Raw genomic sequence first — 13609 nt, 5'->3', positions numbered from 1 at the left:
CCCTAAAATAGCATATTCCAGTAGAATTTTGTTTTTAAAAATATTTAATATATTTTTTAGATTAAAGTACTTGTGCGATTTTCCCTCTGTTACGCTTGGAATTCAACAACTACTTAACTTTGATTCCAGAGGATAGGGGTCATTTTATTGCTTCATTCGACTTTTGAAATTTACCTTGTAGACAGAATCGTTCAACATCTTAAAAAAAGTATTTCAAATTAACAAAACAAACAAAAACAAGTATAACAAAATAAAACAAAACAATAAATAAGTGAAAAAATAATGCACTGTTTTGAATTTTTTAGAAAGTTTAATGAATTATATATTATTATGTTTTCTTCAATCTAAGAGCAATTACCCTTATGTTAAGTAAAACTGATTTTAATATCACATTGAATATTTCAATTGAATATACTGTGTCATAAAAGGAATAATCCCCAGAAACTAACGCGGGAAGATAAAAATTTCATTATCTTCAAAAAATATGAAAATGTAAATAAAAGTCGACATGGTTTGAGCACTCAAAAACTCACGTGTCGCGAATTTTTAAAAATTAGTGACCCTGAGAATGGTAACGTTTGAAGTAAATGTTGAGCGTGTTCAGCAGACTAAAGGATTCATTTAGACAAAAGAAACACGGTAGAGAAGTCTCTTTTCAAGAATACGATGAAATCTGTTTTTGCACTTCTTGGGGATAAATTTAATCTCATTAATGTCAACATTCAAACCACCCCTGTCTCATCAACTCATCTTGATACCCGGGAATCCTGTTTTATTCACATGAATTTTGATTCTCATGTTAAGGATATTAGCTCTCTCCATGCCCTCCGATATAAGTTCTCACGCCATCGCTCCGTGGAACGTGTAAAAGCATTTACCTCCAGTTTGCTTTTTTCTGCTATTGCGGGTTTTCCAGTTTTGTTTATGTTTTTATTTTATTTTTTATTTTCGATTTCACTCTTTATGTGCTGTGGATTTTCCAGTTTTACTTTCCATAAATTTTTTATAGATGCTTTCTCTTTAAAACTTTATATTTCTGTTTTATATAACTTTTTTCCTTCATTCACGTCGTGAGAGTCTTAAGAATGGGCTTTTATTTTCTTCATATTTTTTGAAGCCAATGAAGTTTTTATCCTCAAGTATAATGGATCTTTCTTAATAATTGTTTTGAAAAAAATATTTCGCTGAAAGAAGCAAACATCTGTAAAATATAATTTCAACAGGATTCCTGACGTCCTTAAAACATTTAAAAAATCATATCACCTATATTGAAATAAAAGAGTTATTTTCAATTTTAAAATTTCAAAACTTAACATTTTATTACCAGATTATTGAAGTTATGTATTGAAATTGATTATTTAATACTATGGTGAATAACATAGTAATAAAATACATTAATCTTCTTAGTTTTGCAGCCACTATTCCAGTTTCTTAAGGACCTTACGAATTCTTTTTAAAAGGGCACTATCGTATCAGACATACGTAAATATGCATGATAGTAAAAATCGTAATTAGTCATAAAAGGAATAAAGCAACAAAATTGTAGTAGCAAAATTCGCTACTGCACTATAAAAATAATAAAAATAACTGTTGAACATGTTTTGCGTCATTTCACGTGGAATATGCAGTAATCTCTTTCAGAATGTATAAAAAAGCATCAGGATGTTATTTGTTATTTGCAAATGATCTTTATCTAAAGAAAGTCACGTAACTCAAATATTTGGTAGAATGAAACAATTTTTCTTAAGAAAAATTTTTCATACTATATTCTTTAACATACATTTTTCAATCTTTTTGAAATTTCCCACAACATTCACTAATTTCTTCAATTATAAAAAAAGAATTATCACCGAAAAAAATAAGAGAAATATCTGAAAAAAGATCTAAGAGAAATATATAAAAAAATCTAATGAATTTGCATTATATTGTCTTCTAGACATTTTGCAAATTTTACAGGATCTTTTCCGTGATTTGCCCTGAAATAATTAAAATAATGCGAATTTGGTTTTAGAAAAAAATCTTCATATCTAAAAAGTTAATATCAACTTAAAGCAAACACTGCTTTATTAAAAGTGCATATGTTCAAATACTAAAATCCTTGGAAATTATGAACAATTTATGGATCAATTCAAATTTTATTTTTAAAGAAAATGAAAAAGAAAGCATTATTTGCTCTTTGGACAGTAATTAACTAACAACAAATCTGTAACATAGAAACTTCAATATATTTTTCTATTAACTATTTTTTTTNCATTTGAATAAAAACTTAATGTTCAGTTTTATGCACAATGTAAGACATGTACAGATTGTACTTAAATATATAAATCCGTTTTACAAGCGAAAATATTGAATTATAATTGCATACTAACCAAATTTGTTACAAAAACAATTGCTTTCAATACGGGCAGGTTATTGGAAAAGGTTTTGAAAAAATTTCATAAAAGTGATAAAACTCATAAAAGTGATTAAATATTTTAAAAAAACCATTTCAAACAAACTTAGTTTACTTTCTTAGTTATTTTTATTAGTCACACACGGAAATAAATTTTAAATTTTATCATAGTGTAGGATATTTTTATAGAGCATTATATATTTTGGTTATGAAACAAAAACTCAACTAGGCTCAATTAGATTTTCTTTTGTTAACTTTTTAAACTTTTACTTGAATCAAATTTACTTTCTTGCAAATTTTTATGGTTATTAAAAGCTCCAACCAACAAGAATATATCGATTTATTTCTTGATAATCACTATCACTTTGTACACGCACACTGAGAAAACAGTTCTGGTAAAAAACATACACTAATGGTAAACATATTTATAAAATATTAAAAAAATATATAAAAAATACTTAAAAAAATTAAAAAAAACACTGGAATTTTTGTAACTTACACCAAATTATTCATTTGATAATTTTGCTATTTGTTATGGTAATGGTTCAGTTGAAATTTTTGTTTTCAAAATTATAGTCTTATTACCGCAAATAGAGAACTAAAAAGTAATTTTTATGGAAAAATTGTTTCTACGCAACATTCAGAAGAATCACAATTACATAACCAAACAGATCTTCAGAACTATTGCCGCTGCTCGGACACACGTCTAGAAGCTTCGATTACATCATTTCCTGCTCCTAATTTGATTGTACATAAGTTCATGTGTTTCAAGTAGAAAAAACAGTTACCTTGTTTTATGTATCTGAGAAGTGTTCCATAAATCAGTGCAACTAGTCATCAAGATTTTGTTTCTTTCTACGAGGCACAATCATTCATTTTGCAATTTAATTCGTAATTTTCGACATTTTGATGCAGCTGGTATCACTAAAACTCCATCAGTTAACAATGTTCCCAACCCATTGAACTGCTTTTTGTTGTTAATCATTTCGACTTCATACATGTTTATCATTAGATTGGATCTCAATCAGAAAATTTAAAAAGTCTTTTTTTTAACTCCTTGGGTGATTGTGAAGGTGTTGGAACTTAGTGCGCAGACGATTCTATCTTTTTAAATTTCCCAAGCATTACTATTATATTTTCCCATGGATTACTGCGGTTTGCCAGTCAGAAACTTTTAACTCACCCATTTATATGGAAAGCTTGAATCCATTAATGTTACTATTCAGTATCTTACAATTCATTGGAGATTTTTTATTCGTTTATTCGTTACTATTTTAAATTCAGCATGACCGCTACAAGGTTTATTCTCTAATCAAGATAGAATTAGTCTTCGTGTTCATCCGTATAAGAATCCTTCTTAAAATGCTCTTTCAGTGTGTGCCCTCCCACTGTCTTTCGTCATTCTAATTTTGAAATTTGCCATTTCATCCTTGAAAACTAGACATAAATCGAATCTTCAGAAAAACATTTTGTACTGCACCTTTAATCTCTTTAAGTATAAGGACTGAGGATGTTCTCATCAGCGGTTTTCATTTCAAACTGGACGGTCCAGGGTCGAATGCGATTGCCGATTTTAGATTTTTATCTGGGTCCGACAGTCCTTCTGTCTACCTTTTTCGTTTTAAAATTGTCAATTCAGCTATTTCTATTTTATGTTCGCCTATACCAGAGATAACTGCTAACTACATTGACGAAAGCCCTGCATTATGTTACAAATATAGTATCTGTATTATAGAAAAATATTGCAGAACAAGAAAACCTTTGACGTAATAGTCAACAGTCCGACATTCACTTAATAAAGAAATACATAATTTCAGTCTTATCCTTGACACTTTCTATTTACATGTTCGTAATTATATAGTTTTTTTGGTTTAGTAATTAATAACTAGCAGTTCACATAGAAATAAAAAGGAATTCTAACCAAATTAAAAGTTTTTTAACAAGCATTTACTAAATAAATTAAGATTAAATAATAACTGAATGTGCTTGCGTTTTCGTTAAAACATTTAAAAAAACTAGAAAATTACCAAGCTTTCTTAAATTTTCTACCACACATCATCGTGACTATAAAGCAATGTTTTATCTAAAAATTCACCAAAAATCATATTCAAAGCACTATGATAAAAATTAAAGTAGTTTTTGATTTTATCCTGCTTATTTACTTGGTTTAAATAAACAGGAAACAGAATGACATGTAAACAGAAAAGACAAGTCTTTAAATAAAACTTTTTAAGTTACAAAATGATACCAAAGGTTGCACATTATATTGGGTAGCTGCATCTGAGAAGATTAAAAGAATCATATGGATATGCGCAAAAAGAGCATGACAACAAAACCTAAACAGTGTTACATCTGGGGAAAGTCTATAAATGGCCCTTGTACAACGATCGTAGATATTGCAATCAACTCTGTTTTCTCTAAAAATTCAATATTTTCTATGCAATAAGGAAAATTCTGTTAAAGTATATAGTTATTTTAATTTATGTACAAATATTTTTTACATATTAATACTAACAAAATAAATAATTTTAAATAAATTTTAAAAAAATTTCATATTTTTATTACATTTTATAAAAGAAAGCAAATATAAATATTTTATTTTTTTCTTAATAATAATGCAACGGCTAACTTTTTATTTGAATGCAAATATAAAACTCATTAATTCAATGTCTCGACAAAAACAAAATCTATTTCTAACTTTTTTTTCTTTATGTCTTATTATCAAATTGTTTCAGTTACATGTTTATACTAATTCTGTCAGTCTTTATGGAGCTTTCTCAAAATTATGTTGAAATCTAATATTGATAACAAGATGGTTAGCCTTTCGTTTGGTTTTGTTATCCTTAGATAAATCGCGAAATCTGTCTGCGAAGAATTCAAATACTTTTATTTCTAATTATTGATGAACGGGCTGGGGTTCTTTGGCTTCTCAGTCCGAACCATTTACTTTATATCTCTACAGAAATTTTTGATGTTAAGAGAATAATTCTCTTGATTGAATGATTTCCACAAAAAAATTAGATGTCTTGCAATATCTAAGTTCTTTCTTTTATTTTTGTTAGTCTCGAAATCAACTCAAGAGCAAGTTTTAAAAATTAGATCTCATGATGGCGTCAATTATGTTTCTATAAAAATTGATAATTTGCATTAAAAAAAATTACGAGCAACGAAACTAAAATTGGAATAACTTTTTTTTAAAAAGATAAGAAACTAAAAAGGAAAAAAAGAAAAGAAAACTAGCTTTAAAACCGCTAATAAAAAATAGCCTCTACCACATTGTAAAACTTAATAGTCGCATTTTTGTGGAACACAAGGATACATATTTCTTATAATAAAGTTACCAACAAGTAACTCTCGAATTAATTTTCAACTTAATTTTTCTATAAAATCGTACTTCGTGCACATTTTTTACACAATTCGTAATGCAATAAATTCTTTATTAGGAAATACATGCTACTATCATTAATGTAAAGTAAGCATAATACATAAATTTAAATTATATAAAAGAGACATTTCCTTGCTCATCACATAAAATTAAATTAACTCCTAACTGCAATTTTAAAAGGAAATTGAATGGAAAGAGAGAATCTCTTCATTGGAAAGATATAATCTCTTAAATGTCATACGTTTTGGTAATCAACAATTAGAAATGTCTTGGAATCTTCTGAAGGAAATAATATTTTTATTTCCACTGACTTTTGTGTGCTCAGAATATTCATAAATTTGAATACGGCAGCTGTAAAACAGCAATAATATATTTTTATTGTTACTATTACAGGGAATAATATACGTTGTCCTACAAATAGAGGATCGGTGGACAGTTTTCCACATCTTTTTCAAAGTATCCAGGACAACATGAACTCTCTCGTACTTTTCCTCGGAGTCACCCTTTTAGCTTTATGTAAGTGTCTTAAGGGGGTTCAGTACCTAAAAACCTTCAAAAAATCGAATTTGAGATTTTGATCAATAATTAAACTAGAAACTATTAGCTTTCTAACGATATATTGCTTTTGTTTGAAATCCACGTAGAAGTGCACTTAAACTTAAATTAAAAAATGTCAACAAACCGAAAACACCCATGCCACGCCCACTTTTGATAGACGATTTCGTAAACATTATAATGTCCATTATTTTTTGCATGTGCTATTACCAAGTCATTAAAAAAATTTTATATAATTTCAACTTTACAATATCTTTAGTTGATTGTAACTTTAACTGGATTATTTGTTTGTTCTTTATTTTCATGCGATTTTCGAGAATATAAAGCTGAGATTTACATTAGTTTGATTTGTTAAGTCTATTTTTGTTTTGTTCTTTTATTATACTGTTATTAGGTCATTATTTTTACGTTTTTTTTATTCTTCATTACGTTTTTGTTTACTTACGTAAAAGAGAAGAAAATAAAGTACTGAAATGCAAAAAAAACATTGCTTATGGACCAGGATTGTTTTGAAGCTGTCATTACCGGCATAGATTAGGAATTTCGTTTACATTATTCGAATTTACCTTGGACCGGATTTTTTTTTCTCCCTAATTTCTAGTTACATCATTTTGATTTTTTGTTTAAATGTTCTTTACATAATATTTCTAATTTTGAAGTAAATTCTTATTTACAGTTCTTTGTTAATTATTTCTGTGTTTAGAATGTTTATCTTGAAATATGCATTTTCTTAGATTTTTTTTGTAATATAGTTATTTTTTTTAACAAAAATACTTTTAACTCATTTAAATTTAAACAAAACATCTTGGTAAAGACTTGAATATTCAATTTTCATGAATAAAATTTATGGGTGATTTATGAATTATACAATTTTATAATTATCGCATTCAGTTTGATCATTTTAAGTGCTTTTTATTCGCTCGAAAAGTGAGTAGAGTATAGTATTAAAACCTATTTTTCAATCAAATAAAAGAAACATTTAAGAGTAATTTGTTTGAAATGTAAGCAGTACGAGATTTATAACTTAGAAACAATTTGATTTTTGAATTTAAATTTTAAATATTGTTGGTAGTCTAACATTTACGCTTTAAATGCAAATAACTCAAAACTATGTTTTTTTTGCTTCGATGTACCTTTTCTTGAAAACTATTGATCACAACACTTTGATATTTGATTTAAAAAGTTCCTTTAGTACTGTAGTTTGTGCTGAAGTGAGCAGTTTTTTAAGATAAACTTAATATTTTTTTTTAATTCAAAATTTTCGGATGAAAATGTGAAGCTTTTAAAATTTTCTGACATGCTGTGTAATTTATTTTTTTAAATTTCTTTTAATTCACTAAATTAAAAAAAGTTGACTTCAGTATAATCTAGAATATCTATTACATACACAAAAAAAATTTCAAAGCTCTAACTACGATACTTTTTTTAAAAAGGTACATCGAAATATGCCATTTTAACATTGTCAACATAGGAGGTACCGAACCCCCTTAAGTTACCATCGAATAGAATATCTGAGTTAAAAAAAAGGAATTCAAATATTATAAACAAAAAGAGCTTCGCTAAGCTATATATAACAATTTATATAACTATACTAACTTTTTTATCGTGTAGTTTAAAAATTATCAATATTTACATTCAAAAAGCCATAAATATTTCCAATTTTCATAGCTATATTAAAGTATGAGATAAATCATTATTTTATGATCTTTTTAAAGTGAAATTTTGTATAACTATTTAAAATTTGAATATTAATATGATTTATAATTATTAAATTCCAAAGAAATAACTAATGAGTGACAGAAGGATTGCTTTCCCCCCATTTTGAAGGCAAAGTAAAAAATAAATTTTATTAATTGGAGTTAAAATAAAACTTTAAATTTTTTTAAAGCCGTGTTTTTTAAATTTTGTTGACTCAATTTCAAGAAAAGTAAAAAAACCAATAATAATGCGCTTACATTGATATGGATAGTTTTAATGACGAGGAAATATGTATTAGATTCTGTTGAGTTTTAAGTCATCTAAATCGTCTTTTTTGCTCCTAACTTCAATGACTTAATAGCTTAAGCAAAATATAATAGCTTAAGCAAAATCAGTCTGATTGAGGGATTCTTCGAACAATATTTATTCATCCTAAAGACCTATTTGCTGCAATGAGACTAAAAATATCAAACAGATTAGAAAATTTAAAAAAAATAAAAACTTTTCCAATTAGCCTTGCTCACTGCAAAATGTTGGCCTTTTCTTTTAAAATTGGTCTGCGACATGCACGCAGATAAACGTTTCATTTATTTAAAGAAATAGGTTATTCCACAAGGTTTCAAATATATAAATAAGATATTCTAAATTGTACCAATTAATTAACTATCCCAATTTGTACATGGAAATATTATTGTTCAAGTTGCTACTTTCGAAGTAATTAAAACGACTATAATTGCATGTTTTACTGAAGAAAATTTTATATTTATAATATACTGTGAAAGGATAACTAAATATACTAGTTGCGTGTTATTCCGTTGTTTGGCATAATATACATTTTTATGTATAAATGTTCGAGGAAAACTTTCGTTATATAGAGAAAAAATATGATACGGTGAATCCTAAAACATGATTTAAAGAAAAACGTGTTTATATTTGATCTATTAATTTTCTTTCTAAAAAATCTTCATAATTATTTTTAGGTGAAGCTCGTCCAGCTGGTAAGTAAAAGTTTCATTATAATAAAACGGCATTTGATATTAATCATTGTCCATTGATGTCTTAATAATCTGTTCATATTATAGAGGCATATGTCGATATTTTGATTATCTGATGAAAATAAAATTAAAGTTTTTAAAACAGGCAAAGGAAAAATATATGATTGAGGAATGGAAAATATATTTTCTTGTCTTGAAAATGAATTCCTTTCAAGTTCTTTCCTTTCAAATATTTGAATCACAATAAGAGGTTAAAAACCTTAAATTTCTTCATTTTATTGAAAAGTCATATAATCGTTAAGATTCACTCTTATAATCGTTCACTCTTACTGTTCATTAAAGTGAGAATTTATAATTAAAGTAAATTTCCAAAATTTGAAGTAGGTGCTAGATAATAATGGAAGTTAGATAGTATATTTTAGTTTTGTTCAGTTGCTGGCATGAATTTTCTTTTCAAGTTTCTCATTCATATATTCAGAATTGTTTTATAATTCCAATTTTAGAATTACTTCAGCGAGTAACAATGTGACAGAAAATTTAAACTGACATTCTTCGCAAATAAAGGCTTCTCCTTGCGTTTAAAGAAAAAAATTATACCTAGCTATTAATTTGTGCCTATGCAACTCCTTACAAGGCTTCTAATGAGAAAACTTCGCCCTTATATATCATTGGCTTATTTACAGAACTTGTATTTAAACCAGTGCTTATATTGAATTAAACATGTCATTTCACTAACACCAATGAATCTAGAAAACCTTAATAACATAACAAAATATTTTGTATTATTTTATTTCTAAATTAAATACCAATAACAGAAGAGATCAAATGTAAATGTATAAATTCAGCATTTATCGTTTCTTCATTCTACGTAAGACATTCGATTACTTTTCATAAGGATTCACTATGAGAAGGATTTTTACTACATAATATTTTGATTATTATCCTGATCTGATATCCTTATTCAATAAGATATATTTTATCATGATTAACTCTATTTTTCTCTATGTTTACAGTGCATAAAGTCAGTAAGTAAAATTTTAATAAATTATTTATTATATTCCAGTTTAATTATAAGACACAATTAGTTTTTCTTTAAAAAACAAGCTTAAACAACAATGTTCGTTACAAATATTTGACTTTTCACATAAATAAATTTTTATTTCATTTTGAAGACGAAAATTTTTTTATTAATTAAATCTTATTTCAATTTGTCATGTATCAATTAAAGGAACTTGCATGAATTTTTAAAACCTGAGGTGTATACAATTTACTTATTTTATTTTCCACTAATTTGGGAAGATTACTAAAGAATTTTAAACAGAAGTAATATATAAAATAAATCATGTAATTTGCGTAATCAATATTAAATTACTTGCGTAACAAATTGAGAAAGATTATGGTGATATATTCAGATTTTGCATAATTTATATTTGTTTAGCATTTAAAGATTTAACTGCTTAGAAAATGTAAAAGCATTATACACTAAACGGCTTAAATGCACAAAAAACTATTCTTGAAGACACTTTATAGTGTAATTCACGTTTGTGTTTTTTCATTGGTTTTCAGATAGATCAAAATATAGCAGAATAAGTTGAAATAAATCATATATTTACTAGCCTAAACACCAATTTAGAAACATGTACAAAAACCTTGTTTTAAAACGATTTTTAGAATTGCTTGTCTGTATTTTTTTTATGATTGCATTGACGGAAACAAAAGTCTTATTTTCATAGCTGGAAAACTTGTAACTCACGGTAAGTAACTGTACATTCTCATTTTCATGATTTCCACTGTATTTGGTAGAATAATTCCGCAAATTTTACATAATGTTTCAGAGCATCATCTGTAACGTGTAGTAAACAAAAAGCAAAAATATAATATAATATAAAATTGTAATAATTCATAAAGACAATTCATATGAGTAAATCACAAGTTCTCTCTCAATTAATTGATTTAGACTATTATTTTTTTATCTCACAATATAAGCTCGAATCCCTTAGCACCGAATAATTTTTTTTGTTAGAAAATTTCATACCAAAACGAAAAATAGTACTGAAATAGTTGCTTTTAATTAATCATTTTGGATAAAAAGAATTTAATCCAAAAAAAAATTATAAAATTAATAAAAGCTAAAAAATTTTACGTTATGATCATCCCCACATATTTCAATGAAAGAATGTGGATATCATGAAGGATTCGTGAGTAAGTGTCAATAATATTTAACTACTTTTGAAGAAACTTAGGAATCAATATTGTATTTATTTTTGTGAGTTATAGGAAAGGTTACGGTCTTAATCAGATTTGTGTAAACAGGGCCGTTATAGCTCAAATATTCGAAACGTGTATCACCGGAACTGCACGACAGGTAGGTTTTTCATCATCTTACGTCTAAAGTTTATATGCAAAGTAGATAAAGTATGGTGAATTTCCTAGCAGAGCTTAGGTTGTTGGAGGTTCAAGAATTATCAAAGAAAAGGATATAAGAATTCCCAAAGAAAAATATAGGGTAGTAGAAAAATTTTTATAAAATATAAATGAAAAATCTTTTACAGTTATTTAACATTACTTGAGCTCTTGCATAATTTATGATGCGTTTATTTAACAGATATAACTTTTGTGTTTTCATTTGAAAAAAAAACCTTTATAAAGGCCAATTTACAGAACTAAGTATTGGAATTCATTAATAAACTTTGTTTTGCATTTGAGAAACATTTTTGTTTCATTTTGTAGTTCATAAATTTAAAGAAGGTAAGTGAAATTCAAATATTCTTAAAAATGTACTTAAAATTAGATTTAATTTACATAATTATGTTTCATTTTTACGGAAAAGAATTGAATTTCTTACTTTTTTAATTTTTCTAATAAATATTCTATGCAGCGCGTGTACATTTATTTTGGTACATTTTCTCCAGGTTTTAGAAGAATTAATTAGTCACTTAATTAATCGCTCCTGCATTTGCTAATGTTTTAAATTGAAAAAGGGTCTAGGCCAGCCACCCTGAAGGGCGGTAGAAGTTATGCAAAATAATATTTCATTTATGTATGAATGGCAAATATAATGACAGACCCGATAAATTGGTAAATACAAAAACTTAGCATACTTATCACGCTAAATAATCTATTCTAAACAATAATGTGCAATGTTTGCCTCTATAAATAAAAATATAGCTTTGTATGTAAGAAATACAGCTTGGTACACCCACCGTCATCCCAAGTGGTTTCTAATGTATCAAGATGGACAAAGCGTTTTGAGTCAGCCATAACACTATCATGTATCAGAATAAGAAAACTATGAAGATTTTATCCTTCAAATTAAGGTGCCCATTATCCCATTACCTCTTGGCTTAGAACTGGATGTTGTGAAGAGGGACAATTACCTTAAATTCATATAAATTATACCTCTTATTCCTTTAAATTTGAAATTTTTTACAGCAGTATTTTTCAGACAGTTTGAAACTTATTGTTCGTATTTTGATCTTTAGACAATTTGCAGCATTATTTTGCCATCGTCAATCTACTAGGCTGAGGAATTATGTTTTAAGCATCCTTCGAAATTTGAAAAGTTTAAATGTCCACTTTTAACTTTTCTTTCTTAAATTGATATTCTCCCGTTAAAAGTAAACACATTTACTTGAATGAACATGATATTTTCGAAAGATTCAAGAAAGTATAGATAGTTACTTTTTATTTTTCAGATATATTTATTGATTTTTTTTCGATTTTTGCACTTACATTTGTTTGCATATCCTTATGCATTTTAGCACACCATGAAAATATTTTTTTTTTGCAGAAGTATTACCAACACCTAAAGATGGACTTGGCTTAAGTAAGTATAAACTGTGTTTCGTATATTCCGTAATCTACATAGCGTTTGATTTTATAGTATTTTATAATTAATAAAATAAAAATGCTTTTCTAATTTTTATCATACTGACACCAAAAGTAACATGTAATATACGATCCTTGTGCATTACAACTAGTTGCAAGTATAATCACTTCCTTTAATAGTTTAATAGCATGAATTTTAAAATTTAAAAATATTGTGTTCCGATATATTATTCTAGATGATTCAAAGTAACACACACACACATGTATAATATATATACTTTCAGAACGCACCCTGTATATATATATATAAAATAAGAATTGTTGTGTCGGGATTGCGACGAAAGTCTAATGTAATAAAAGCCGAGATCAATTCGACGCAAGCAGAATAAAAGTTCGACTGTGAGAGGATTTGGGCTAGTCGGTGATTGGGTGAGACATTTTGCCTCACATTATAATAGGCTGTTCTACACTTGGGAGATGGACATGAATCGGAAACACCATACTTTCAACCGCTCTCCTAACACAACTATATATTTTCCAGTTTCCCGCTCAAGAATTTGTCAAAGAAAACGCATCTTTATTCAGAAAACAAACAAACTTTTGTGTGTCTAGATTCATAGCTCCAAGTGCCGTTTGCACTAATTAATTGGCGTATTTACGGCTAAGCCCTTGAATTATTAAGATTGAGTCCTAGTACGTGAAGGGCGGATCATTAGATCTAAAGTTATTTAAGGTGCCCACTTTCCATTTTTTTTG

General features: G+C 27.2%; 1 protein-coding gene across 5 annotated transcripts in view; it reads left to right on the top strand.

Moving 5' to 3' along the window:
* Nucleotides 1–6147: 6147 nt before the first annotated feature.
* Nucleotides 6148–13609, top strand: part of LOC107449533 (uncharacterized) — a 34110-nt gene continuing 26648 nt past the window's right edge. For 2 of the 5 annotated variants that reach the window (XM_071183563.1, XM_071183561.1), the window contains exons 1-6: nt 6148–6293; nt 9011–9028; nt 10039–10050; nt 10759–10779; nt 11756–11773; nt 12816–12851. In XM_071183563.1, the coding sequence (XP_071039664.1) occupies nt 6248–6293; nt 9011–9028; nt 10039–10050; nt 10759–10779; nt 11756–11773; nt 12816–12851 (151 nt within the window). In that variant the 5' untranslated portion in view covers nt 6148–6247. The remainder of the gene's footprint in view (nt 6294–9010; nt 9029–10038; nt 10051–10758; nt 10780–11755; nt 11774–12815; nt 12852–13609) is intronic. The other 3 variants (XM_071183562.1, XM_071183560.1, XM_071183559.1) reach the window with 3 other exon arrangements.

The sequence above is a fragment of the Parasteatoda tepidariorum genome, chromosome 7 (assembly GCF_043381705.1).
Source record: "Parasteatoda tepidariorum isolate YZ-2023 chromosome 7, CAS_Ptep_4.0, whole genome shotgun sequence".
Taxonomy (NCBI): Eukaryota; Metazoa; Arthropoda; class Arachnida; order Araneae; family Theridiidae; genus Parasteatoda; species Parasteatoda tepidariorum.
This window is presented reverse-complemented; position numbering and strand designations above follow the sequence as displayed.